Source organism: Leptosomus discolor, chromosome 2 (genome assembly GCF_034619465.1).
Source record: "Leptosomus discolor isolate bLepDis1 chromosome 2, bLepDis1.hap2, whole genome shotgun sequence".
NCBI classification, from domain to species: Eukaryota; Metazoa; Chordata; class Aves; order Leptosomiformes; family Leptosomidae; genus Leptosomus; species Leptosomus discolor.
The window spans coordinates 92,309,244-92,330,512 of NC_141392.1; the positions used below are offsets into that span (position 1 = coordinate 92,309,244).

The 21,269-nt window shown below is 44.3% G+C and overlaps 1 protein-coding gene across 2 annotated transcripts in view; it reads left to right on the forward strand.

The window, feature by feature from the left end:
- The window catches only part of FILIP1 (filamin A interacting protein 1), a 58,468-nt gene that overhangs the window by 31,457 nt on the left and 5,742 nt on the right, over positions 1-21,269 (forward strand). Inside the window, exon 4 of one of the 2 annotated variants that reach the window (XM_086461458.1) lies at positions 16,906-19,711. In XM_086461458.1, the coding sequence (XP_086317584.1) occupies positions 16,906-19,711 (2,806 nt within the window). The remainder of the gene's footprint in view (positions 1-16,905; positions 19,712-21,269) is intronic. The other variant, XM_086461459.1, reaches the window with a different exon arrangement.

A 21,269-nucleotide genomic window follows, 5' to 3' on the forward strand; every position in this document is an offset into this window, starting at 1 on the left:
GTCCTCTCCTTTCACCGTCCAAATGCTCAACAGACTGGTGGTCAGGACATCATCTTGGAAAGCAGTAGTGCAAGCTGGAATTATTTCAGATTGAGGAAATAAATAAAACCAGGTATGCCACTCCCTGGGCAAGAAATGCAGCTCATGGGCGTTGGTGCAAGAGGCAACCCCCTTGCAAATTTTCCTTCTAATGGAAGCACCTATGGATCCTGTCCTTGTGCGATGGCTGTAGTCAGCCCGTGTCTCCCCAGTCCTCAGAACAAGCCCCTCGCCATTCTGTGTGTAAAGACATGTATTTCATGAGGCCCAAATAACCTCGGGTGGAGAATGATGTTCAGCTCAAGATGATGGATGTGCAACAGCAAGTTTGGGCAACCAAGATACAGACCTACCCAAAAATCAGGTGCCTATGAAGAATGAGAAAAGTGTGTCGGGTTTTTTGGTTTGGTTTTTTTTTTTTTTTTTTAATTGTTCCCTCTTTAAATGTTTCATTAATTTCATTCCAGAAATCTAGTTGATTCTTTTCTGGATCCTGCTCTAAGCAACTACAAGTAGGAGGTTAAAATAGCAGGCTCAAATCTTGGGAGAGTCTAGCCCTGGGCGAGTGCTGTGGGGTGTACAGTGGGGACAGTCTTTTATATAATTGCCTCTCAATTGACGCAAATCTTCTAATGCAAGCAGCAAACCTACAAATTGCATGAGCTGTAGTAATTAGCTACATGGTAGTAGAAAAGTTTTGTGTAGGTGTAGGTTTTTTTGTTTGCATCTTTTTTTCAGGGTTGTGGTGGGGTTTGGGTTTTTTATGGGGGGCGGAGGGTGGGTGTCCATTTATGCTGCACCTCCAGAACACAGAGGCAAAAAGGACTAGCAAAGGTGGAGTTGTGAGATGGATGTGGTGGGAAGGTGTGCGCTCCTTTGTGTTCATGGCAAGAGCTGAGGGTCTTGGTGTGAAACTTAACAGAATTACCTTCATAGCCTTTCAGACTGACAGTTGGGACATGGCATATTAGGATGTGGTGTGACAGCCAGGATTACTCAGTGCTGATGTTGTTAAAATCTATCAGTCTCTCTTTAGCTCATAAAAGCAGCTGCTGACTGCTCTTTTACAGCATTTGAAAATCTTACTGAGGTTTCATTATTTCCTAAATCACTGAATAAGGTGCTCACAGGAAGTCATATTTAAAAACCAAGGAGGAATCTTCATGAGACTATTTATTTTTCTCCGCTTTTATAGGAGTGTATTGTTTTATTCTTATGACTGAGGTGGCCAAATATGATATAAACAAATGTACACATAGCCCGTATTTCTAAGAAAATGTGAGCTCCTGCATTGAGGGAGTTGGAGTTTTTATATTGACTCCACCTGAGCAGACTCTCGCTTTCAAGCTGCATTGCTGTTGTATATCTGTGCGAGCTTTTCCATGCTAGACTACCCCAGTGCGTGCAATTACATGAATGATGCTACTTCCTATATCCAAATTTTAAACTTCTTCACTCTTTTTTCGAACACTTTTCCATGTTTGACACCCTGTCATGGTGACTCCAGGCACCATCACGTAGGTTGCTTGATGCTAAAACAAAGCAGCAATTCTTTGGAGCCTGTTTTCTCTCATTTTTCCTGCCCACTTGTTTTATTCACTCTATCAAATACATTCTTTCAGTGGTGTATCAAATGGGAAGTGGTGAGGTGGACAACCTTTGTTTTACGTTTAGGACTCCGGTGCCTTTCAGTCCCTGTCACTCACTGGATCACCTTGCTTTGAGGAGGGGTCAGTGAGAAGAAGCACAAAAGAAAGGAAGTCCAGAAAAGATGAGCAATGGGGCAAGAACTGAACTGATGGAACTGGAAGGTAAATGATGAGGAATAGCAAAGAGGCAGGTTTAGGGCAGGGAACAGCAGCTACAAGACAAAGAATATGAGAACTGAGTATGAATTAAAAGATTAATGAGAACCGAGGGAGTGGTGAAGGGAAATGGCTGTTGGTGAAAGTAGAGCACTGTAGAGCCTTCCAGTTGGATGACAGAGGGAAGAAAGATGGCAAAGAGGTGAATCACAGAATGGCAGGGGTTGGAAGGGACCTCTGGAGATCATCAAGTCCAACCCCCCTGCTAAAGCAGGTCCGCCTACAGCAGGTCACACAGGACTGCATCCAGGCGGGTTTTGAATATCTCCAGGGAAGGAGACTCCACAGCCTCCCTGGGCAGCCTGTCCCAGTGCTCTGTCACTCTCAATGTAAAGAAGTTTTTCCTCATGTTGAGGCGGAACTTCCTGTGCTCCGATTTGTGCCCGTTGCCCCTTGTCCTGTCGCTGGGCACCACTGAAAAGAGTCTGGCTCCATCCTCTTGACGCCCACCTTTTAGATATTTGTAAGCGTTAATAAGGTCCCCTCTCATTCTCCAGGCTAAACAGACCCAGGTATCTCAGCCTTTCCTCATAAGAGAGATGCTCCATCCTCTAATCATCTTCGTAGCCCTCCGCCGGACTCTCTCCAGTAGTTCCCTGTCTCTCTTGAACTGGGGGGCCCAGAACTGCACACAGTACTCCAGATGGGGCCTCACCAGGGCAGAGTAGAGGGGAAGGATGACCTCCCTCAACCTGTTGGCCACAATCTTCTTAATGCACCCCAGGATGCCATTGGCCTTCTTGGTCACAAGGGCACATTGCTGGCTTATGGTCAGCTTGCTGTTCACCAGGACTCTCAGGTCCTCCACAGAGCTGCTTTCCAGCAGGTCGACCCCCGACCTGTACTGGTGCATGGGGTTATTCCTCCCCAGGTGCAGGACTCTATACTTCCCCTTGTTGAACCTCATCAGGTTCCTCTCCGCCCTGCTCTCCAGCCTGTCCAGGTCTCACTGAATGGCAGCACGGCCTTCTGGCGTGTCAGTCACTCCTCTCAGTTGTGTATCACCAGCAAACTCGCTGAGGGTGCACTCTGTCCCTTCATCCAGGTCATTGATGAGTATGTTGAATAGGACTGGACCCAGTACTGACCCCTGGGGAGCACCGCTAGCCACAGGCCTCCAGCTGGACTCTGCACCGCTGATCACAACCCTCTGAGCTCTGTCCTTCAGCCAGTTCTCAACCCACCTCACTGTCCACTCATCTATCCCACATTCCTAAGCTTACCTATGAGGAAGTGATGGGAGACAATGTCAAAAGAAGATGGAAGTGAGACTGAGCTGCAAGCAGAGGAAGACACAGCAGGAAACACAGAGCAAAAACAAAGCAGAAGGCATCATACTGATGATATTGCTTGATGCAGTATAGCACAGGCACCAGGACTTCCCAGAACTTGTTTGCACCAACAGATCATAGGATCATGGAATAGGGAAAAAAAAAAAAATCTGCCTTGATTTTCAGTTTCCAGAAAGGGAATATTCACCACTGTTTCTTATGAATCGCTTATTGTCACGCTTTGAAATGTGACCCTTATCTCTAGATGGAGTATTTCTGTTCTGTAAACCCACACTGGGAGAACTCAGGTGAGGGGGAGGCAGCAGAAGTGGCAACAAAAATCTTCCAACAGAACAAAAGCAACACACAGGTGAAAATCAGTCAGGTTTAATTCATGTCCCAGACCCAGCTTGAGAAAAAGGGGCTGAGACACTGCCAGAAGACTAAGTCTCTCCTGGTAAGCTGAGAACAGGCACGGATCTCCTTGCTTTCAAAGCCTCAAGCTCACTCCTCCACATAATTTTTCCACATGAACGCCCAGCACATCAAAAGTGAGTAATTTAGAAAAACAAGGGTGGAGACCAGAGCAGGTAAAGACGGCATTAGAGGGGTGCTCTGATAAAGCACGGATACGTGAAGCAGACAGTGCTAAAAATGGCAGGTTCACAGGGGGCAGCAAGGACCCATCCTGCCACGTGCACTTCTCTGATGTCCTAGACACCTCTTACCCTGACTCCAGAGATGCTTTGGTCAAAGGGCCACAGCTTGATTCTATGACACTGTTGGTGCTTATTCACAAAAAAAAAAAAAAAAAAGAAGATGAAATCATGCAATAAAACAGTATCCTTGATGTAGACTGGCCCTACTTTAGCCGTAATCACTTTTACTTCAGGGAGTCCCACCAGTATTGGAGATACTGAACTTTCCCAGATATCAAAAGGATACACACAAGTGTTAAGAAAGCAGAAAACCAGAGGGGGAAAAAAAGAAAAGGAAAAGGAAAACAAGGCTAGGAATGCTTTTGTTAAACTTTTGAATCATGTTTCCATAAAAGGCAGCAGATCCTAACGTAGGGCAATTTTCATGCTACAAAGAGAAAAAAGATTCTAAAATCTAGGCAGCATGACTCATTTAGAAAGATCTGAGGAGTAACAAAAAAGCCTGTGTGCAAATGTGTGCGCGTGTGTGTGTGCACGCAGTTTCTTTAACAGCTGCATGGAACAACCTGTTTTAAATAAGAACAAAGGTGAACAAAGCCCTTTCGTGTGCATGACGTATGCCATATAAAATGTATTGCCTGAGATTTAACAGCACAGAGCCCAACTTGAAGTCTTTTTCTCAGGTTTTTCTTACAAAGTCATGTTTCAAGAATTTACTGTATTTATCTTCATTATTTATTTGTCTCCAAAAGGTCCAATGGATCACCTTGTTCACTGCATCTTCAGCAGCCAATTAAAAGCAGCATCTCCCCTCCCTCTATATTCAAAGTTTTCGTGTTATATCAAGATGCCACTGAATTCATTAATACCTGTTAAGCTCAGAGAAGGCAACTGGCTACATAGAAAGTGGAGGACAGGTCTGACTTACCAAAAGAGTTTGATCTGCCAAAGGAAGTAAAAAAAACACTCCAAAATAATGATGGAAGATTTTCATTGCCTTGAAAGTTTTATGGAAAAAAAAAAAAAAAAAAAAAAAGTCTGGCAAGCAACACAGTGTACTTTTTCATGTATGTAAGTAAACACAAATTTAGGAAAAGTTTTGTTTTGCACAAACAGAAATATTTGGGCTTTTTATAACATGTTAGAGAACTTGGAGAGCATTGCAAGCACTGCCTTTGCTATAAAAGTTATACATGTTTATGCACTGAAGATAAAGAGCCCACAGAGAGCAGGGCGGTCTGCTGGAAAGGTTACAAAGCCCTGTTTAAAGAGAATTTTATAATCAGGCAATCATCTGTTACAAGTCTCTAAGATCCACAAGAGGAATCTATTGCTGTGCAATGTTTAGTGAATTTTTGAAGAGAGCAACTTATCAAAGAAATGTGTAAACTATTAGTACATCATTAAATAGTCAAACCAATTCCATCTTTTGCTTCCCAGTTACTCTCCTCTATAGCAGACAACTGTGCCAGATGCACAGAGCAATTTCTGTCTTTCAGAGGTGAGTTGGAATTTGGGATTTCTATCTATGCCCTCCCCTGCTTTTATGTCTTCGTGTTTTTCTTATCTGGCCTCACAACGTTGCAAGTGCTGCTTTACTGAGGAATGTGTTTCTTGGACCACTTCATCCCAATGAAAGCATAAACAAAGATTCACAAAATTCTGGGGAGCAAGTTAGATTTTCCCAGCCTTTGATGTGACTTAAAAGTGAAGGTACTCTTGAGAAACAACAACATATGGAATACCTTTATATTTTTATATATACACGTAATTGGATTCCTATGCAGTGAAAGAAAAGTTGTCAAGGTTAAAGGCCTGTTTGACCTTAGCTGTAACATCCTATGTGATGTCCTCTATAGCTCTGCTACCTGCAGTACTTTGGTGATGGCAGTGGTACAGCCATATCTCAGCTAGTGTAGGGTGTGTAGGCTCACCACTACCACTACCACACTGCACTTTCTCTAACAAGTCTTGCAGCCAGTTGCCTGCTGGCTCACATCCAGACAATTTCAGTGACTCTACATCACATTCTCTGTGCTTTTATTTCTAAGTTGCAGAGCGAGCTGAGGGAGCTGGCAGTCTGGGATGAGTCCCCTCTGGGGATCACTGGTGGTCACAGGTGCTGCTGGTCACTATCATGAGGCAGCGTCTGTGGTATACATCGCCTCGTCTTAGTGATCCAGCCCAATTTAGATTTTTTTCAAGATGAGGTTGGTCAGGCCCTGGAACAGGTTGTCCAGAGAGGTTGTGATGTCTCTGTCCTTGGAGGTGTCCAAGACTCAAGTAGAGCAGGCCCTGTGCAACCTGCTCTAACTGGCCTGCAGGGGGCTGGACTAGACACCTTCAAGGTCCCTTCCAACCTCAATCATTCTGTGGTTTTATGATATGGTACCCTCTCGAGGACACCACCTGTTTCCTGATGACTCTACTTGTACCAGAGTGAGAGGTGGGGGCTTAGGCTGGGACAGGCTCTGTGGCATCCTCTGGGCATTCCCTCTAACACATCCCTTGCCAGGCATTTGTGATAGGTAGAGGTAATCCCTTGAGGTCTCTGGTGTGGGCAGGAGTCCACTGCACGGCTGCTGTGATTGTGAGTGGTCAGACTTCATGAGACGGGTGATCCCTTCTGGCCTGGACCCCCAGTGTCCCCTCCCTTCTTCATGTCATACCTGTACAAAGCTGACTGCTATAAACTCACAGCTGCTTTCCTAATATGAATATTAAGATCCTCTTGACGTCCCTGAAATTTCTGCTCTGGGCTGAGACCATGAAAACACAGATGATGTGTCGCTTGCAGTTCCAGCCAGAGCAGACACGAGGGGACATCTAGGAGGGCTGAGGATTTGGGAGAGGCAGGGGTTAGAAACAGAGCGCAGTGGTGAGGAGGAGCCTGGGACTAAACGGTGGGTGCAGCGGGACCAGGATGAGCTGTGCAACGAGCTCAGAGCCCAGAGCTGGCTGGGACAGGGTGTGTGACCAGATATCCTCCTGCAGAGCCAGCAGCGCTGGCAGGGCAGAGCGTTGCTCTCAGCTGCTGATCACAGTCAAACCCGTCTGTCAGCAGATAGTTTTGAAACTTGCTTGCAAAGTGCTCTATGCCTTTCTAGTATCTAACTGCCTCGAGGCTGACAACCTGCTACTGCTATCAATTATTTTGTTAACTCAGAGAGTGGACATTCATGCAGGCAATCTAAAGGATCCAAACTCTACTGACAATCTCCATAAGTGCCAATATAATGCCACATCATTAAATTTCGATGGTGGATATCTGTTGTAGTGTTTGCCATTGTGCGTGCAACTTCCTCTTTTTAAAGAATACGTAGCGCTCTCTACCAGAACAGTCATTAGGATTGCAAAGGGCAGAGTAAGTAGATTAAGCAGAACATTTGCCTGATCGACGCATGTGATCGTTTGTAATTGCATAATCAAACACAAGATTGTACAGAAACCTTTCCTCTGACACTGGAAAAATAGAAATATATTGAGATGCATCAGCTTTGCACACTGGAGGCAACCATTTCTCTGTAGGACCCCAACTTCATCTTTTGGAAAGCGTTTAGTAAATGAGGTGGAGGAATATAAAAAAGGGCGAGAACGATGAAGGCTGGCATATGTTTCCCTGGAAAATGTGACTCTCTACCCGTGTTGAGTTTGTGTGACGGATTTCCTACATGGTGCCAGTTAAGTCATGTGAAGCTAATTTACATTGGTTGTGATCGTTTTTCACTCTTAAGAGTAATTCTCCTTTTGGAGAGCTTGTTGGACATCTGGGCTCTCATGTGCAGGAGTCTGGAGCATCCACTCCTGGGCTGGAGGCAAATGGGGCTGTGAGCTGAGCACGTGCAGCAGCACCCACCCTGCAGTGATCTGAAAACCACATCCTACGTACCCTGGAGCAGGTGTCCCAAGCAAAACTCTAGCCCCTTTGTGCTTCCATCTCCCACCCAGAAATGAATAATTCTGTTCTCAGTCGAGTCAGAAGAGTGTGTGGTAAGTAGGGCCTTGATCAAAAAACATAAAATAGATCATTACGCACCTGCTTTTCAAATGAGCACTGTCCAGCCCGTATGCTGAGGCGAGGGTCCTAAGGAAAAAAAAATGAAAGAACACGAAATTAGATGATTTCTCAAAAATGTAAATGGACACCGGTCCATTTTTGGGCATAATAATATTTGACATGATATGCTTTCAGTTGATTTGGATATTATAAGGTTCTTAAGAAAAGAGGAAGGGAAACCGGAAGGGAAAGGGGAAGAGGAAAGAAAAGTTGAAGAAGGAGAAAGAGAAGGGAACAGTTGTTTCTAGTTCTCCATGTAAAGACTGAAAAGGTGGCTGCGGGCAGTCTAGGAAATCATTAGGCAAATAGAAGGGATTCCCAAATTCTTTTATCTGGGTTTGGGAACAAAAGGGTTGATTTAGGACTTCTGTAAGGCAGGGAGCTAGCAGAATGGTGCTGTTCAGACCTCACGCAGACTCTCAGCTAGCCTTGCTACTATGCCCGCGTTTTCAAAAACAAATACGCGTGCATATGAAATCCGCAGGGGATTTTCTTCATGCATTCATCCCTTTATCAACTGATCTTAAGCCCAGCCAGTGCTTACCGACCGTAAGCACTGCCACTTCAAACCCCAGGGAGACAAGAGAAAAGCAACGGGAACTTTTCTTGAGTCGGGGGGACGAATGGGCAGCCCGGGCTGCGAAGCATCGCCTCCGCGCGTCCTCGTGCAGCGAAGCGCAACCCCGTCACAAGCCTTCTCTGCGACCCAACCACCGGCTCTTAATCGTTAACCTAGAAACCGTAAGCCCGGGCGGGGAGGCGGGGGGGGGGGGGGGAGGTCGTCAATATTAAACCCCGGGAAAGCGCTGCTGAGAGGAACCCACCCGCCAACCTACCTCCACCCTGCCCACCCCTCCTGCCCCCGCCGGGGGGCGGTGGCGGCGGCTCCACCCCTTCCCCCTGCCCCGGGAGGCCGCGCACGATGCCGCCCCCCCGGCCCCCCCCCGGCGGGGCGCAGCCGCCACCTCGCCGTGCGCGGGGGACGCGGCGGCGGCGGGAGGGCCCTTCCCCCGGCCGAGGGGCTGAGCCGGTGCGGGGCCCGTCCTGCTGCCGCACTTTCCTTTTTTATTATTTGTTTTGGTAGCTTAAACACAAATTTAAAAAGAGTCTAATTATAAGGTAAGATAATTCAGATTTTTTTTTTTTTTTTTTTTTTTTTTTTAGTTATTATTTTTAATTTGAGCGGTGCGGGTTGTTCTCGTACATGCGCACTTCGCTGGTTAACCGAACGTACCGGGCACAAGCGGGAGCGCCGGCGGGAGGCTGGAGCGGGGTCCCCGCCCGGGAGGGAGCGGGGCGGGATGCCCGGGGCAGCCCCGCTCCCGGCGCCCCGGCTTCGGCTCCGGCTGGGCTGGACGGGGCAGGACAGGGGGGGCCCCGGGCTGGTTTGGGTGTTTGGCTGGAGCCCCTGGAAGGTGCGGCTGGGTGTGGGGGTGTGTGCCGCGGGGCTTCCCCGGCCGGACAGCGCACGGAGGGGTCAGGGAAGGATAACCGCAGCCCGGAGACAGGTTTGGCAAATCCCTTCTCTCAGCTGAGCGCCGCTGCTTCCCTCTCCCACGGATGCGTTTGCATGCTTTCTGCTCGTCCCCCTTCCCCTCCTCTGACCTACGAAGTTAATGTGGGTATCTTAATTGGGGGCTGGAAAAAAGTTCCTGGCCGGTTGTGATACTATTTCATAGCCTGAACGGGTTTTGGTTGTGTTTTTGTACATCTTTTGGGGCTTTTCCGATGTGAACAAGGTGCTGGAAAGGTGGTGGGACGCTGAATCTAATAAGTGTTCCTATTCCAGAATACTGCCTTTAGTCACTGCTCAGTGAAAGTATGACAGTTTCAATGCAAATGGAACTTTTCAGCAAACTGGATTTTAATTTTTACAAAATCAGTGTTGTAAACAAAAGTAGAAGGAAAACTTGTTGTAGGAGACAAGGAATGTATCCTCCTAAGTAAGAAACTGTTTTCTTTCTTTGAGTGTGACTTGGGAACTCTCATGTAGTTTTGAGTAGCAAGAATATTAATTTGCTTTTGATATAATTTGATACAGTCACTACTCAAAAGTTAATTCAGCGGTGAAGAAGATGCAGTTTTCTACGCTTCAACTTTGTGTAGTAGGTAGCTGCAAAAATTTGTCTTTAGAGTTACTAGAACTGGTAACTTTTTTTTTTTTTTTACAAGTTTTTATTGGTTTTCAGAGTTGACCCCGTGATAAACTGAACAGCAACTCGGGAAGTTCTGTAGCAAGGTTGTTCAAACATTTGTCTCTGTTCCTTGCCTTTAAAGTTTAATGGATAGAAAGGGGAAAGTAACACAGATGTGCTTTATTCTTTTTCTTGTCATGGGATCTGATCTCATTTACATCTTTCTTCTCTCAGTTGAGATGGATAAGAGGGAAGGACTGAAGCTGATGATTTGAAAGTGTTACCTAATTTTGAATTGCCCAACTTAAGTGTTAGGCCTGATTGGTTTTGCTTCCTAGAGAGCCTTATCACCTTATGGCTCTTTTTAATTTTAGCTGAAATTTTAAGTGCTCAGAATGAGTCAAATTCAGCCTCTGGGTATCTCAGCCTGGCCCCAAACACAGAAGCGCTCAGAAATAGTCCTGACATGTGGAGGATTTCCCAGTGGCTGTAGAAATAATCTTCAAAAGCAGCTGTTGTACATTAAACAGGAAAAAAAAAAATGAAGAGGCAACTCCTTTATTAAGTTAAACCACCTCTTGCTGGTTTTCATTGTCCCAGGATCCTAGTGAGCAGCCTCTCACATCACTTAATGGGCAGCAGCTTTCTAGCTACCACTAGGAAGTTGTCCAGTCTCTCTAACTCTGTGGATGCAGTAGCAAACTCTTTAGGGTTGAATTGGAAAGATGAGCTTGCAAAGGTATTTGCTTTCTCAGTGCTTCCTTGGGATTGCTGTGGGAGTGCCAGAAACGCTGTTGGCCCCTCAGGGAGGAAACAACCTTCATCAGCCATCAGTCAGCTCATCCTTAGAGCGACTGAGTCCTTGTTAATGCACCTTTCTTAACGCTCACTTACTGGCCGTCCACAAAATAGAAGTCATTACATCCCATCGCAACAAACTTTTCAGAATTTAAATGGCCGAGGTACTACAGGAGCAGTACGTCTGAGATGGCTTTGTGCTAGAGCAGCAATGAGGAGCTCTGTGGACTTCCAGGCTGTGTACAAAGTCAGTTAGAAGGTCCTCCAGAGACCTTACCTGCTTCCCTCCCTCCCACCCTGTTCCTTCTGCTGACCCTGTCTTGACAGCAGAAGAAATAGCTCTCTGTCTCTCTCCAGATTGCCCTCCACATTAGCTGCTCCTGTGAGTGCTTCATTAAACACGGGGAGACACCTTGGGAAGCTTGGCTTAGGCTGTTTGCAAAGCAGGGAGCTAAACCAGGACAACACAGCTGAAATGTGGTGCCAAAATGTTCACACATACGCAAACCGCAGGGGCAGCGCATGTCCTTTGACGTCATCCTCTGGCTTGCCCTGCCTTGCCAGGGTTTCCTCTGACTGTAGCCAAGTGCCCATTACTGCGCTAGAGATGGAAAAGGTCACGTGAACATTTGTGATGTTTTCTCGTCTTGATGGAAGTACAAATGGAAAGGGCAATGCAAACACTGGTGTAATTTTCAATAAAGGTTTTGAGGACTTTTCACTTTTGCCTGCTCTCTTTAAAACATTCCGAAGTGAATGCTTTTTTTGAGGGGAGAGGTGGGGTTTTTGACATAGGTGAGCATCTTTCCCCTGATAACAGAAATTTCTTTGTATTTTCTTAAAATATTGTAAGCTGCTTTGGAGAATGGCTTCTCATACCAGCCATCAGTGCTAAGCAAGGTTTTTATAGTTCCCAGTTTCCTACATTTATTGTATTTCAGTGTAATCAGGAAGTTTATGATCCTTCAGAAGGCAAGAAAATGTCTACTGAGCACTATTTGTAATTTCTTTTGCAAATGTAGACAAGAACTAATGCTTGATTTTTAGCTAAGGTCTTGCTGCTGCTACTGCTTTTACCATTTACAAATAAAATAAATCCCACCTAGAATCCAGTAATACCCATTGGAGCTCTCCTGGTATGAAGCTATAGCAATGTCTTTCAAAAACACAGAAACACTGTTCTGCGGCTGTAAGTTACAATTCATGTTGAAGTCTTGCTCTGGTCTGAGAAGAGGTGCTTTGAAAATGGTACTGTGGGGTTCCTCCTTTGCATCTCATGACTAAACTTGACATATGTGGAAATAAAACAGGGAAAACAATGTATGTGATTAAGCAAAGTCTGTAGCTTTGTTGATTCAATGAATTGATCAGCGTTAAAGAGCACAGGAATATAACCATAATAATAGAAATGAAGTCATATCTCTGGAGGGATGCAGCTGTCAGCATCCCATCGTGCTTGTGATGATCCATCTGAAGTTTGGACGAGGGAAGGGGAAGCAGAAAGACCTTGTGCAATGAAATGCTTCAGCACCAAACCCAAAGGAAGGAGGACAGGGAGGGCCTGGTTACTGCCCATCCACTCCCACCTTCACCCTCGCTGGCTGCTTCCAGCACACTGTTCATGATGGAGGTTAAAACTGAGTCTGTGGTTGTTCTTCCTCTGTTCTGGTGTCTGCCTGCTCTGCAAGCTGAGGTTGGTCGTTGAAAGTCTTCACGCTCCTAACTCCCTGGCATGGCTGCCTGCAGACCTCCCTCCTGCTGCTCTAGCGCTGCCTGGTGTGGCTGTGAACAGCTAACGCTGGGGAGGGATGCAGGAGACGCAGCTCCCTGATGCAGCAGGGACCACACGAGGTGGCATCAGTAGCTTTTGTAGTCCAGTGTCCTGCGCCATGCCAGTCGGGCATCTTCCTTTGTGGTACAAAATCAGGGAACAGCATTGTCCTGGGGTGTTTGTTTTTAACTGAGGCAGTTAATGGTTTGCATGTTTAGCAACAGAGGGAACTGGGTTTGTTTAGCACCTGGAGAAGAGGAGGCTGAGGGGAGACCATAATTATCACTCTCTACAACTACCTGAAAGGAGGTTGTAGTGAGGTGAGGGTCGGTCTCTTCTTCCAAGTAACAAGCGATAGGACAAGAGGAAATGGCCTCAAGTTGTGCCAGGGGAGGTTTAGATTGGACATATAGGGAAAATTTCTTTACTGAAAGAGTGGTCAAACATTGGACCAGGCTGCCCAGGGAGGTGGTGGAGTCACCATCCCTGGAGGTGTTCAAAAAAGGTGTTGATGTAGTATTTGTAGACGTGGTTTATTGGGCATGGTGGTATTAGGTCAACAGTTGGACTTTATGATCTTAGAGGTCTATTCCAACCTAATGATTCTATGATTCTATATCCATACCTAAGGGTTTGCTATTTTCTTCATCCAATACACTGCAAGGGGGAGTGCGATCGTCTTGAATGCTGGACAGCTGTAGGGCACCTGTTCTTCAAATACTGTGGGGAGGACAGATAGCAAGGAGGGGGAGAGACCACCTGGACCCTCATGGCAGCAGGCCATTCAGGGAATGACTCGGGCTGCCTGTTTTGACATGATAGGTGTGGTAACCCGTGGGGAAAAGACGTGCTGCACAGACCTCAGCAGTGCTGTCCACAGAGGAGCAGGCCTCTCCACAGAGAACTGCCTGCTTCCATGCTGTTGTCCAGATGCTGAGCCTCTTACTGGTGAATGCAGATTATCCACTTATATGCAAATATTTTGTGCTGTCTCTTAAAAAAAAAAAAAAAAAACCAAAAAACACCCCCCCCCCCCAAAAAAAACCCCAAACAAACAAAAAAACCCCAAACCAAGACAGCAAATACGGGACTGGACTGGGGCTACCAAGTTTTTGGCTTGTTAGTGTCATTATTAAAGGTTTTGTTTTGTTTTTCATTTCTTTTTTGCTTATTTTGACCCGGAATGCAGATGCTTCCAACATCCTGACAATCCAGAGTGTGGTTGTTCTGGATAGCACAATGAAGACACATGTGCTGTGAGTCTGAGGTGCTTTCAGTATTGCCCTGGAGCCCGTGCAGGTCTGCGTCACTTAGCAAACATTAGCAGCAGCAGTCAGATGAGAAGCCTGGTAATAAATCAATTGTCTGGGTCAAGGGGGGACAACATCACCTTGCAGTCCTGCTGAAATTCCAGTTTAACCACTGAGGTATGAGAGTTGTACATGGATGGAAAAGCAGGATCAAGCTTAAACTCAGCTTTATTTTAGTGTTTAGAAGTAACACTGAAAAGGTGTTTATTACTTTGGCATCTGCACAGATTTGGATGCGGCTTTCCTATCCATACCTCACAGAACGAGATTTTAGAAGCAGTATCCCTGCACATGGAAAACGGAAGTATTGTCAAATATCTTCTATGAACGTTCACTTGTCAACTGTTAGGCGGTCTAGTTTAGCCATGTAAAAGCTGAAGCAGGATAAAATACTGCACAGTGCTTCCTACCTTGTTCAGCATGGATGTGTTTAGTAAATTCACCTCCGCATATTGGCATGGTTACAGTGCTCTGTTTTTGCTTTTCCCGGAGGGGCCAGGCCAGTTATCCCCCACTGCTAGCTCTTCTGCTAGCTAGGTACAGCAAGGCAGTGACAGTGCTAATGTGCTTCTCCTGTTGCTCAGTCTCATCCCTGGTATTTCTTTGTCTTAGTTTAACAGATACTTGTGATTTTTTTAATTTTTTTTTTTTTGGCGGCTTTCTCAGCAGTATTTCCCAGTAGACGCTCAGGTAATCGTGGGGGCCATGTGGGGCTAGTGAATTTTTTTGCCTGGCTGGTACCACCTGTAGCCACTGCTGGGTGAAAATCACACATGTTCTTTATGAACAGCCTAGGAATTAAAAATCATAGGCAGTTTTTGGAGCATCTCTAGATAGGCTTTCAAGTGGTAAGATTGTTAAAAAGAAAACAAAATGCTGTCTTCTGTTTTTTGAATTGATAGGGGTCACCTTAAAATCTTCCTGTGGGACAAGGGAGGCTGGAAATGTTCTGTTTTGAAGATCTCATATTCTCGTCTATATGTTCATGACTTTGGGTCGTTTAGAGCATCACCAGGTTAGGGCACACTGCTCTATTGTGACAAATAATATTTTGTGGAAGGATGCGTACTATTTCTTTAGAAAGGTAGCCTGGGGGAGACGAGGGAGAGTTCTTGGCAGAAACTTTTGCATGAAGCAGTGTGATAGAGCAGCCAGGGAATATATTGCATGCTAATAAAGTTCCTTCTTCAGTGTGAAAAGTGCATGCTTTGTGAGTGGCAGCGGGTCTTTTTTTACCTTTTGACATTCTGACTTGACCCATAATGAGGCATCCACCAGCTTGCCTTTTCAGTGCTTTCCAAAGAGCTGCCAAAACTGAAGAGATTTTTTTTGAGAATAATCTGTGACCCAGCAAGGTTGGCTGTAAGGTTTGTTTGTTTTTCTCTCTCCTGCTGGTTCCTACTATTCTCTTACTCCCACATCCTATCCGACTCTTGTTTTCAAATGCATTCTTTAGCCTTCTCCTTCCCTACCTACTGCATCCTGTGTTCTGCTTTCTGACTTCCTTCTCTTTTCTTATAGCTTTTCTTTCCAGTTCCTGTTCGTTCTGGTCCCCAAGGAGCAAGGAGTGAAACATTAACAGTTGCTGGAGGACCAAGTCAGTATGGCTGTTGTTATGAGTTTAGAGTTCAGGTAAGGGCTTCGGGAGGCATCCTTTGTGCCCCGGAGCTCTTTGCAGCACTTCATTGCTGAGGCAGCAGAGAGGGATGCACATCTGTGCTTCACCCACTACCGTCCACAGTCCAGCATTTAAGATAAAAACATTGGTAAAAGTTGCTAAGATACGGATGTTCCAGTTAGTGCAAGTTAGTTAACAGGCGGTAAATTGCTCTGCTAGTATCACTTCAGTGCATGTCTCAGTCACAAAAAAGTTGAAAAGCTTCAAACGTAGGGTAAGCAAAGCAAGTGGATTTGAATTCACACATATCTTGATAGGGGAGATGGGAGCTGGAGGTACTTTGACAGGGGTCTGAAAAACGTTTCACTTCCCAGTGAATTCAGTGTGCACACCTGTGTCTCCTTTAAGTTGTATTGCTGCTTTTACAATAAGGCTTTTACATTGGTAGGGGATATATCCCTGTGTGATCTGTACCTCTTTGTCAGTTAAAGATCATCATCCCCCATAATTCTGTGCTTACAACATGGGCAAGAACTTCCTGTGCTGATGTCAACGTACCCTGAATATAAATCACAGATACGAAATACTTTACTAATAATTTCTCCATTGAAAAGTTGCATGGGTAAGGCTGGAAAATGTAGGTTTTTATTATCTTTCCGAGCATACACCTGATTTGTGTATCACAAGCTTTTATATCTGAAAATACAGATTTACAGACTATATAAAGAAGAGCGTTTTCTAGCTGAGCTTAGCTGTGGCCAAAGGTTTAATTAGTCTGACCCTTGCAGTCCACAAAATCTACTGTTGTAAATGGAAATGTGCCTGGAAGAAGAAACTTTTAAACGTAATAGTTGCTGTGCTGGCAAATTTATCTTCATGATAATTTCTTATGCTTGTGATGACCAGATGGTTATCAGCGGTGTGCTAGTTTGTTTATAACCAGGTTTGATCCATTTATGCATGGCTGCATATATCAATTAATTTTCATTTTTTTAATCTTATTTTACACATTTTTGCATATGCAAGATGTAAGGAGGATTCCACCTTGTAAAAACAAGTTTGGTAGGAATGGATTGGTGAGTAGATATACCTGTCCTGTTGGGATATTACATACTTCATCCTAACAGAGAAATAAATGTAAAGGAATTAAAACCTGATGTATTTGTTATCTATACATGCATAAAATTTCTATGTAGTTTTCACTTTTGTAATTTAAAATATTTGATTTGGGAATGTAACTGTAGTAGGTAGTTATTTCTTGAAAGACCACCTAGGGTATTAATGAAAAAAAAAAAAAAAATATTTTAAAAATGGAGAAATACACATACACACACACACACATATATATATTAGTTTAACGCATGTCTTCTAACTTGTTTCAGGTTGAAGAAACTTCTTGAGCAGGAGAAGATCTACCAAGCCCGGAAAGAGAAAGAACATACAAAGAGACTCCATAAACTAAGAGAAGAACTAGTCAAGCTCAAATCATTTGCACTCATGCTGGTGGATGAAAGACAAATGCATATTGAACAACTTGGTCAACAAAGCCAGAAAATACAGGACTTAAACCAAAAACTAAAGGAAGAAGAAGAAAAGCTTAAAATTATTAGTGCAAAAACAAAAGAAGATGGGCAAAAACTGATGAAGTTAGAGGCAGAACTTGAACACAAAACATCATCATTTTCTCAAGAACATGAGGAAATGACTGCTAAACTGGCCAATCAAGAGTCACATAGCAGACAGCTAAGGCTTAAGCTAGTGGGCTTGACTCGCAGAATAGAGGAGCTAGAAGAAACTAACAAAAATCTTCAAAAGGCTGAGGAGGAACTTCAAGAATTAAGAGATAAAATAGCAAAAGGGGAATGTGGGAACTCTAGCCTAATGGCAGAAGTGGAAAACCTCCGCAAGCGTGTGCTTGAAATGGAGGGGAAAGATGAAGAGATCACAAAAACCGAATCCCAGTGTAAAGAGCTGAAAAATAAACTGCAAGAAGAGGAGCACCATAGCAAAGAGTTGAAACTTGAAGTGGAAAAATTGCAGAAAAGAATGTCAGAACTAGAGAAACTCGAAGAGGCTTTCAGTAAAAGTAAGTCTGAATGCACCCAGCTACACTTAAACTTGGAGAAAGAAAAGAATTTGACTAAGGATTTGATAAATGAGTTGGAAGTGGTGAAGACTCAAGTGAAAGACCTTGAGGCATCAGAAAGCAAGTTGGAAAAGGCTGAAATAAGCTTGAAAGATGATCTTACAAAGCTGAAGTCATTTACTGTAATGTTGGTTGATGAACGAAAAAATATGATGGAAAAAATAAAGCAGGAGGAAAAAAAGGTTGAGGGTCTAAACAAGAATTTTAAAGTTGAACAAGAGAAAGTTATGGATGTAACAGAGAAACTGATAGAAGAAAGTAAGAAATTTTTGAAACTGAAATCTGAAATGGAGGAAAAAGTGTCTGGTTTGACAAAGGAAAGGGATGAGTTAATTGGCAAACTGAGAAGTGAAGAAGAAAAATCTTCTGAACTAAGCTGTAGAGTTGACCTGTTAAAGAAAAGAATTGATGGTATGGAGGAAGTAGAGAGAGAAATTACAAGAGGTCGAACGAGGAAAGGACCAGAGCATGGTTGTCATGAGGACAACAAGATTAAAGAACTTACCGTTGAAATTGAAAGACTGAAAAAACGTCTCAAACAATTAGAAGTGGTTGAAGGAGATTTGATGAAGACAGAAGATGAATATGATCAGCTAGAGCAGAAGTTTAGGACTGAGCAGGATAAAGCTAACTTTCTTTCTCAACAGCTGGAGGAGATGAAACTCCAGATTGCCAAAACCAAAGCAATAGAAAAAGGTGAAGCGGTGAGCCAGGAGGCAGAGCTGAGGCACAGGTTTCGTCTGGAAGAGGCCAAAAGCAGAGATTTGAAAGCAGAAGTTCAAGCTCTTAAGGAAAAAATCCATGAGCTGATGAATAAAGAAGACCAGCTTTCTCAGCTTCAAGTCGATTATTCAGTTCTGCAGCAAAGGTTTATGGAAGAAGAAAATAAAAACAAGAGCATGGGGCAGGAAGTTCTGAACCTAACAAGAGAGCTGGAGCTTTCTAAGCGTTACAGCCGTGCTCTGAGGCCCAGCATAAATGGACGAAGAATGGTTGATGTTCCCGTGACATCCACCGGTGTGCAAACAGATGCTGTAAGCAGTGAAGCAGCAGAAGAAGAAACTCCAGCAGTGTTTATAAGGAAATCCTTCCAGGAGGAGAATCACATCATGAGCAATCTGCGGCAGGTAGGTCTGAAAAAACCCATGGAGCGTTCCTCAGTGCTTGAGAGATATCCTCCAGCAGCAAATGAACTTGCAATGAGGAAATCTTGGATCCCATGGATGAGAAAGAGGGAAGCTGGGGCTCATGCAACTCCTGATAAAGGAGCCCGAACCCATGGTAGTCCAGCACATCCGGGGGAGGTTGTCCTTTCACCAAAGCAGGGTCAACCTCTTCATATTCGGGTGACACCAGACCACGAGAACAGCACGGCTACTTTGGAGATAACCAGTCCAACCTCAGAGGAATTTTTTTCAAGTACCACTGTCATTCCCACTTTGGGAAATCAGAAGCCACGGATAACCATCATTCCCTCTCCAAACGTTATGCCACAAAAAGGAAAAGGCAGTGAAAGTCCTATGGGCCCAGATCGTTCTATGTCTCCAGTCACTATAACAACATTCTCCAGGGAAAAGTCCCCAGAGGGAGGGAGACCACCCTTCACTGACAGACCTGCATCGCCGATTCAGATTATGACAGTATCAACATCCGCTGCACCGGCAGAAATCTCTGTCTCTCCGCAATCACAAGATATGACCATGGGAAGAGCTGTCTTCAAAGTAACGCCAGAAAAACAAACCGTCCCGACTCCAATCCGCAAGTACAACGCCAACGCCAACATTATTACGACAGAAGACAACAAAATCCACATCCACTTAGGTTCTCAGTTTAAACGCTCTCCCAGTGCTGCACCTGATGGTGCGAGTCCTGTGATAACAGTCAGACCGGTCAACATAGCAGCAGAGAAGGAAGTTGTGACTGGTACTGTCCTTCGATCGCCCAGGAACAACCTGTCCTCACGACCTGCAGCAAGCAAGGTGACAAGTACTATCACTATAACGCCTGTTACAACATCTTCCACCCGAGGAACACAATCAGTGGTAAGCAGTGTAGTCTCACGACGTTGTCTTCATGGGAAGGAGAAGGGCAACCATAGTTTGGGTTTGAGACACCAGCAGGGAAAATGGTGAGGGTGAGGAGAAATTCTTGACTTCCCTACATTTGTTTCAGGTATGAGCTTAACTATAAAATCAGAATTTACCTGATTCATATATTTTTGTACCAGTGCTGGATGCTGGTATACTTTTGGCATTATCTCCCAAAGGAGTAACTTCCAAAGAAAGTTCCTTTAAAGTTATTTTTGTAATGGCAATCCTGTAAAATTGCAAGTAAGAGACAGAGAGGGACAAAGAATGATGGAGATGACAGAGCAGGAAGCTGTATTTTTATTTCTGGTGACCATGATTTCTGACTTCTGAAAATACTCATAATGATTTTTGGCCCATCTGGTGGGTCTTTAGACTCTGATCTTGCAGGCTGGTGTTTCTTTGGTATAATCCCATTATAGTTATAATTCAATTAATATCTGCTACTGCTACAATACTGAACTCCAAAGGAATAAATAGGCAGACATGGTATCATTGCTTACAGCTCCAAGCCTATTTCAGCCAGTGAATAGTAAAGCTCTTTCTGTTCCTCTGAAATTCTCAACTTCTCCAAGTGCTGTATTACAATAGTGCTTCCCGTAACGTATTTTTTACTGCATTCTCTCTGTGCATATGTGGTGGTACCCCAGCTTCTTTTTCGCACTTGAATCAGTCTCTCATCTCTGTCTTTAAACATATTGGACAATATTTATTGATAGTTCTTCCCTCTCTGTTTATTATTGGACATGGTTTTGCGTTGCTTTGGTTGGAAATACCCTGGGAAAGATGAATTTAACCAAAATAGAAAACCAGCAGCACTGTATTAGTCCAAAAGCCTATTTAGCTAGACAGAGCCTGCAGTGGATGCTTAGGGGAAGATTATTTTAAGTGGGTAAATACAGAGCAATGTTTCCCTCAGTGTCTGTTCCCAGTTTTTGGCAATAGGTGGGTATTTCTTTCTGAACCAGGGCCTGTAGCTACGTCTTTGTGTTTAATAGACCGTGGCAGAGTTTTCTTCTATTTATTCTTCTAATTGCTTTTTGAACTCATTTATACTGTTGTTTCCACAACATCAGGGGGCAGTGAATTCAGTTGTGGGCTCTGGGAAAAATGCTCTTTTGTTTGATACCTTTTATGCAATACCTTCATTGGTTACAGCCTCTTTCTTGTATCTTGACAAATACTGAATAGTCAGCCCCTGTTCATTTGTCTGTGCCGCTCAGGAGTCTGCAGACCCCTACAACACGCCTCTTCAGCCATCTCTTTCCAAGATGGAATGTCAAAGTGTATTTAAGCTACACATCCACACTTTTGGAGAGGGGCTGCCATTCCCATTTAAAGCCCTCTGACTGAAGAAAACTTGCATTCATCATACGGATCTATTTGGGATTGCACATGCGCTCTCTCTCCCCCTGCATATATAATGTGTTGTAGATACTTTACAGTGTTTTCCTGCATATTAGAGGCAACTGTTCATTTTTTAAAAAGTCTTGAATTAATTCATTTACAAAGT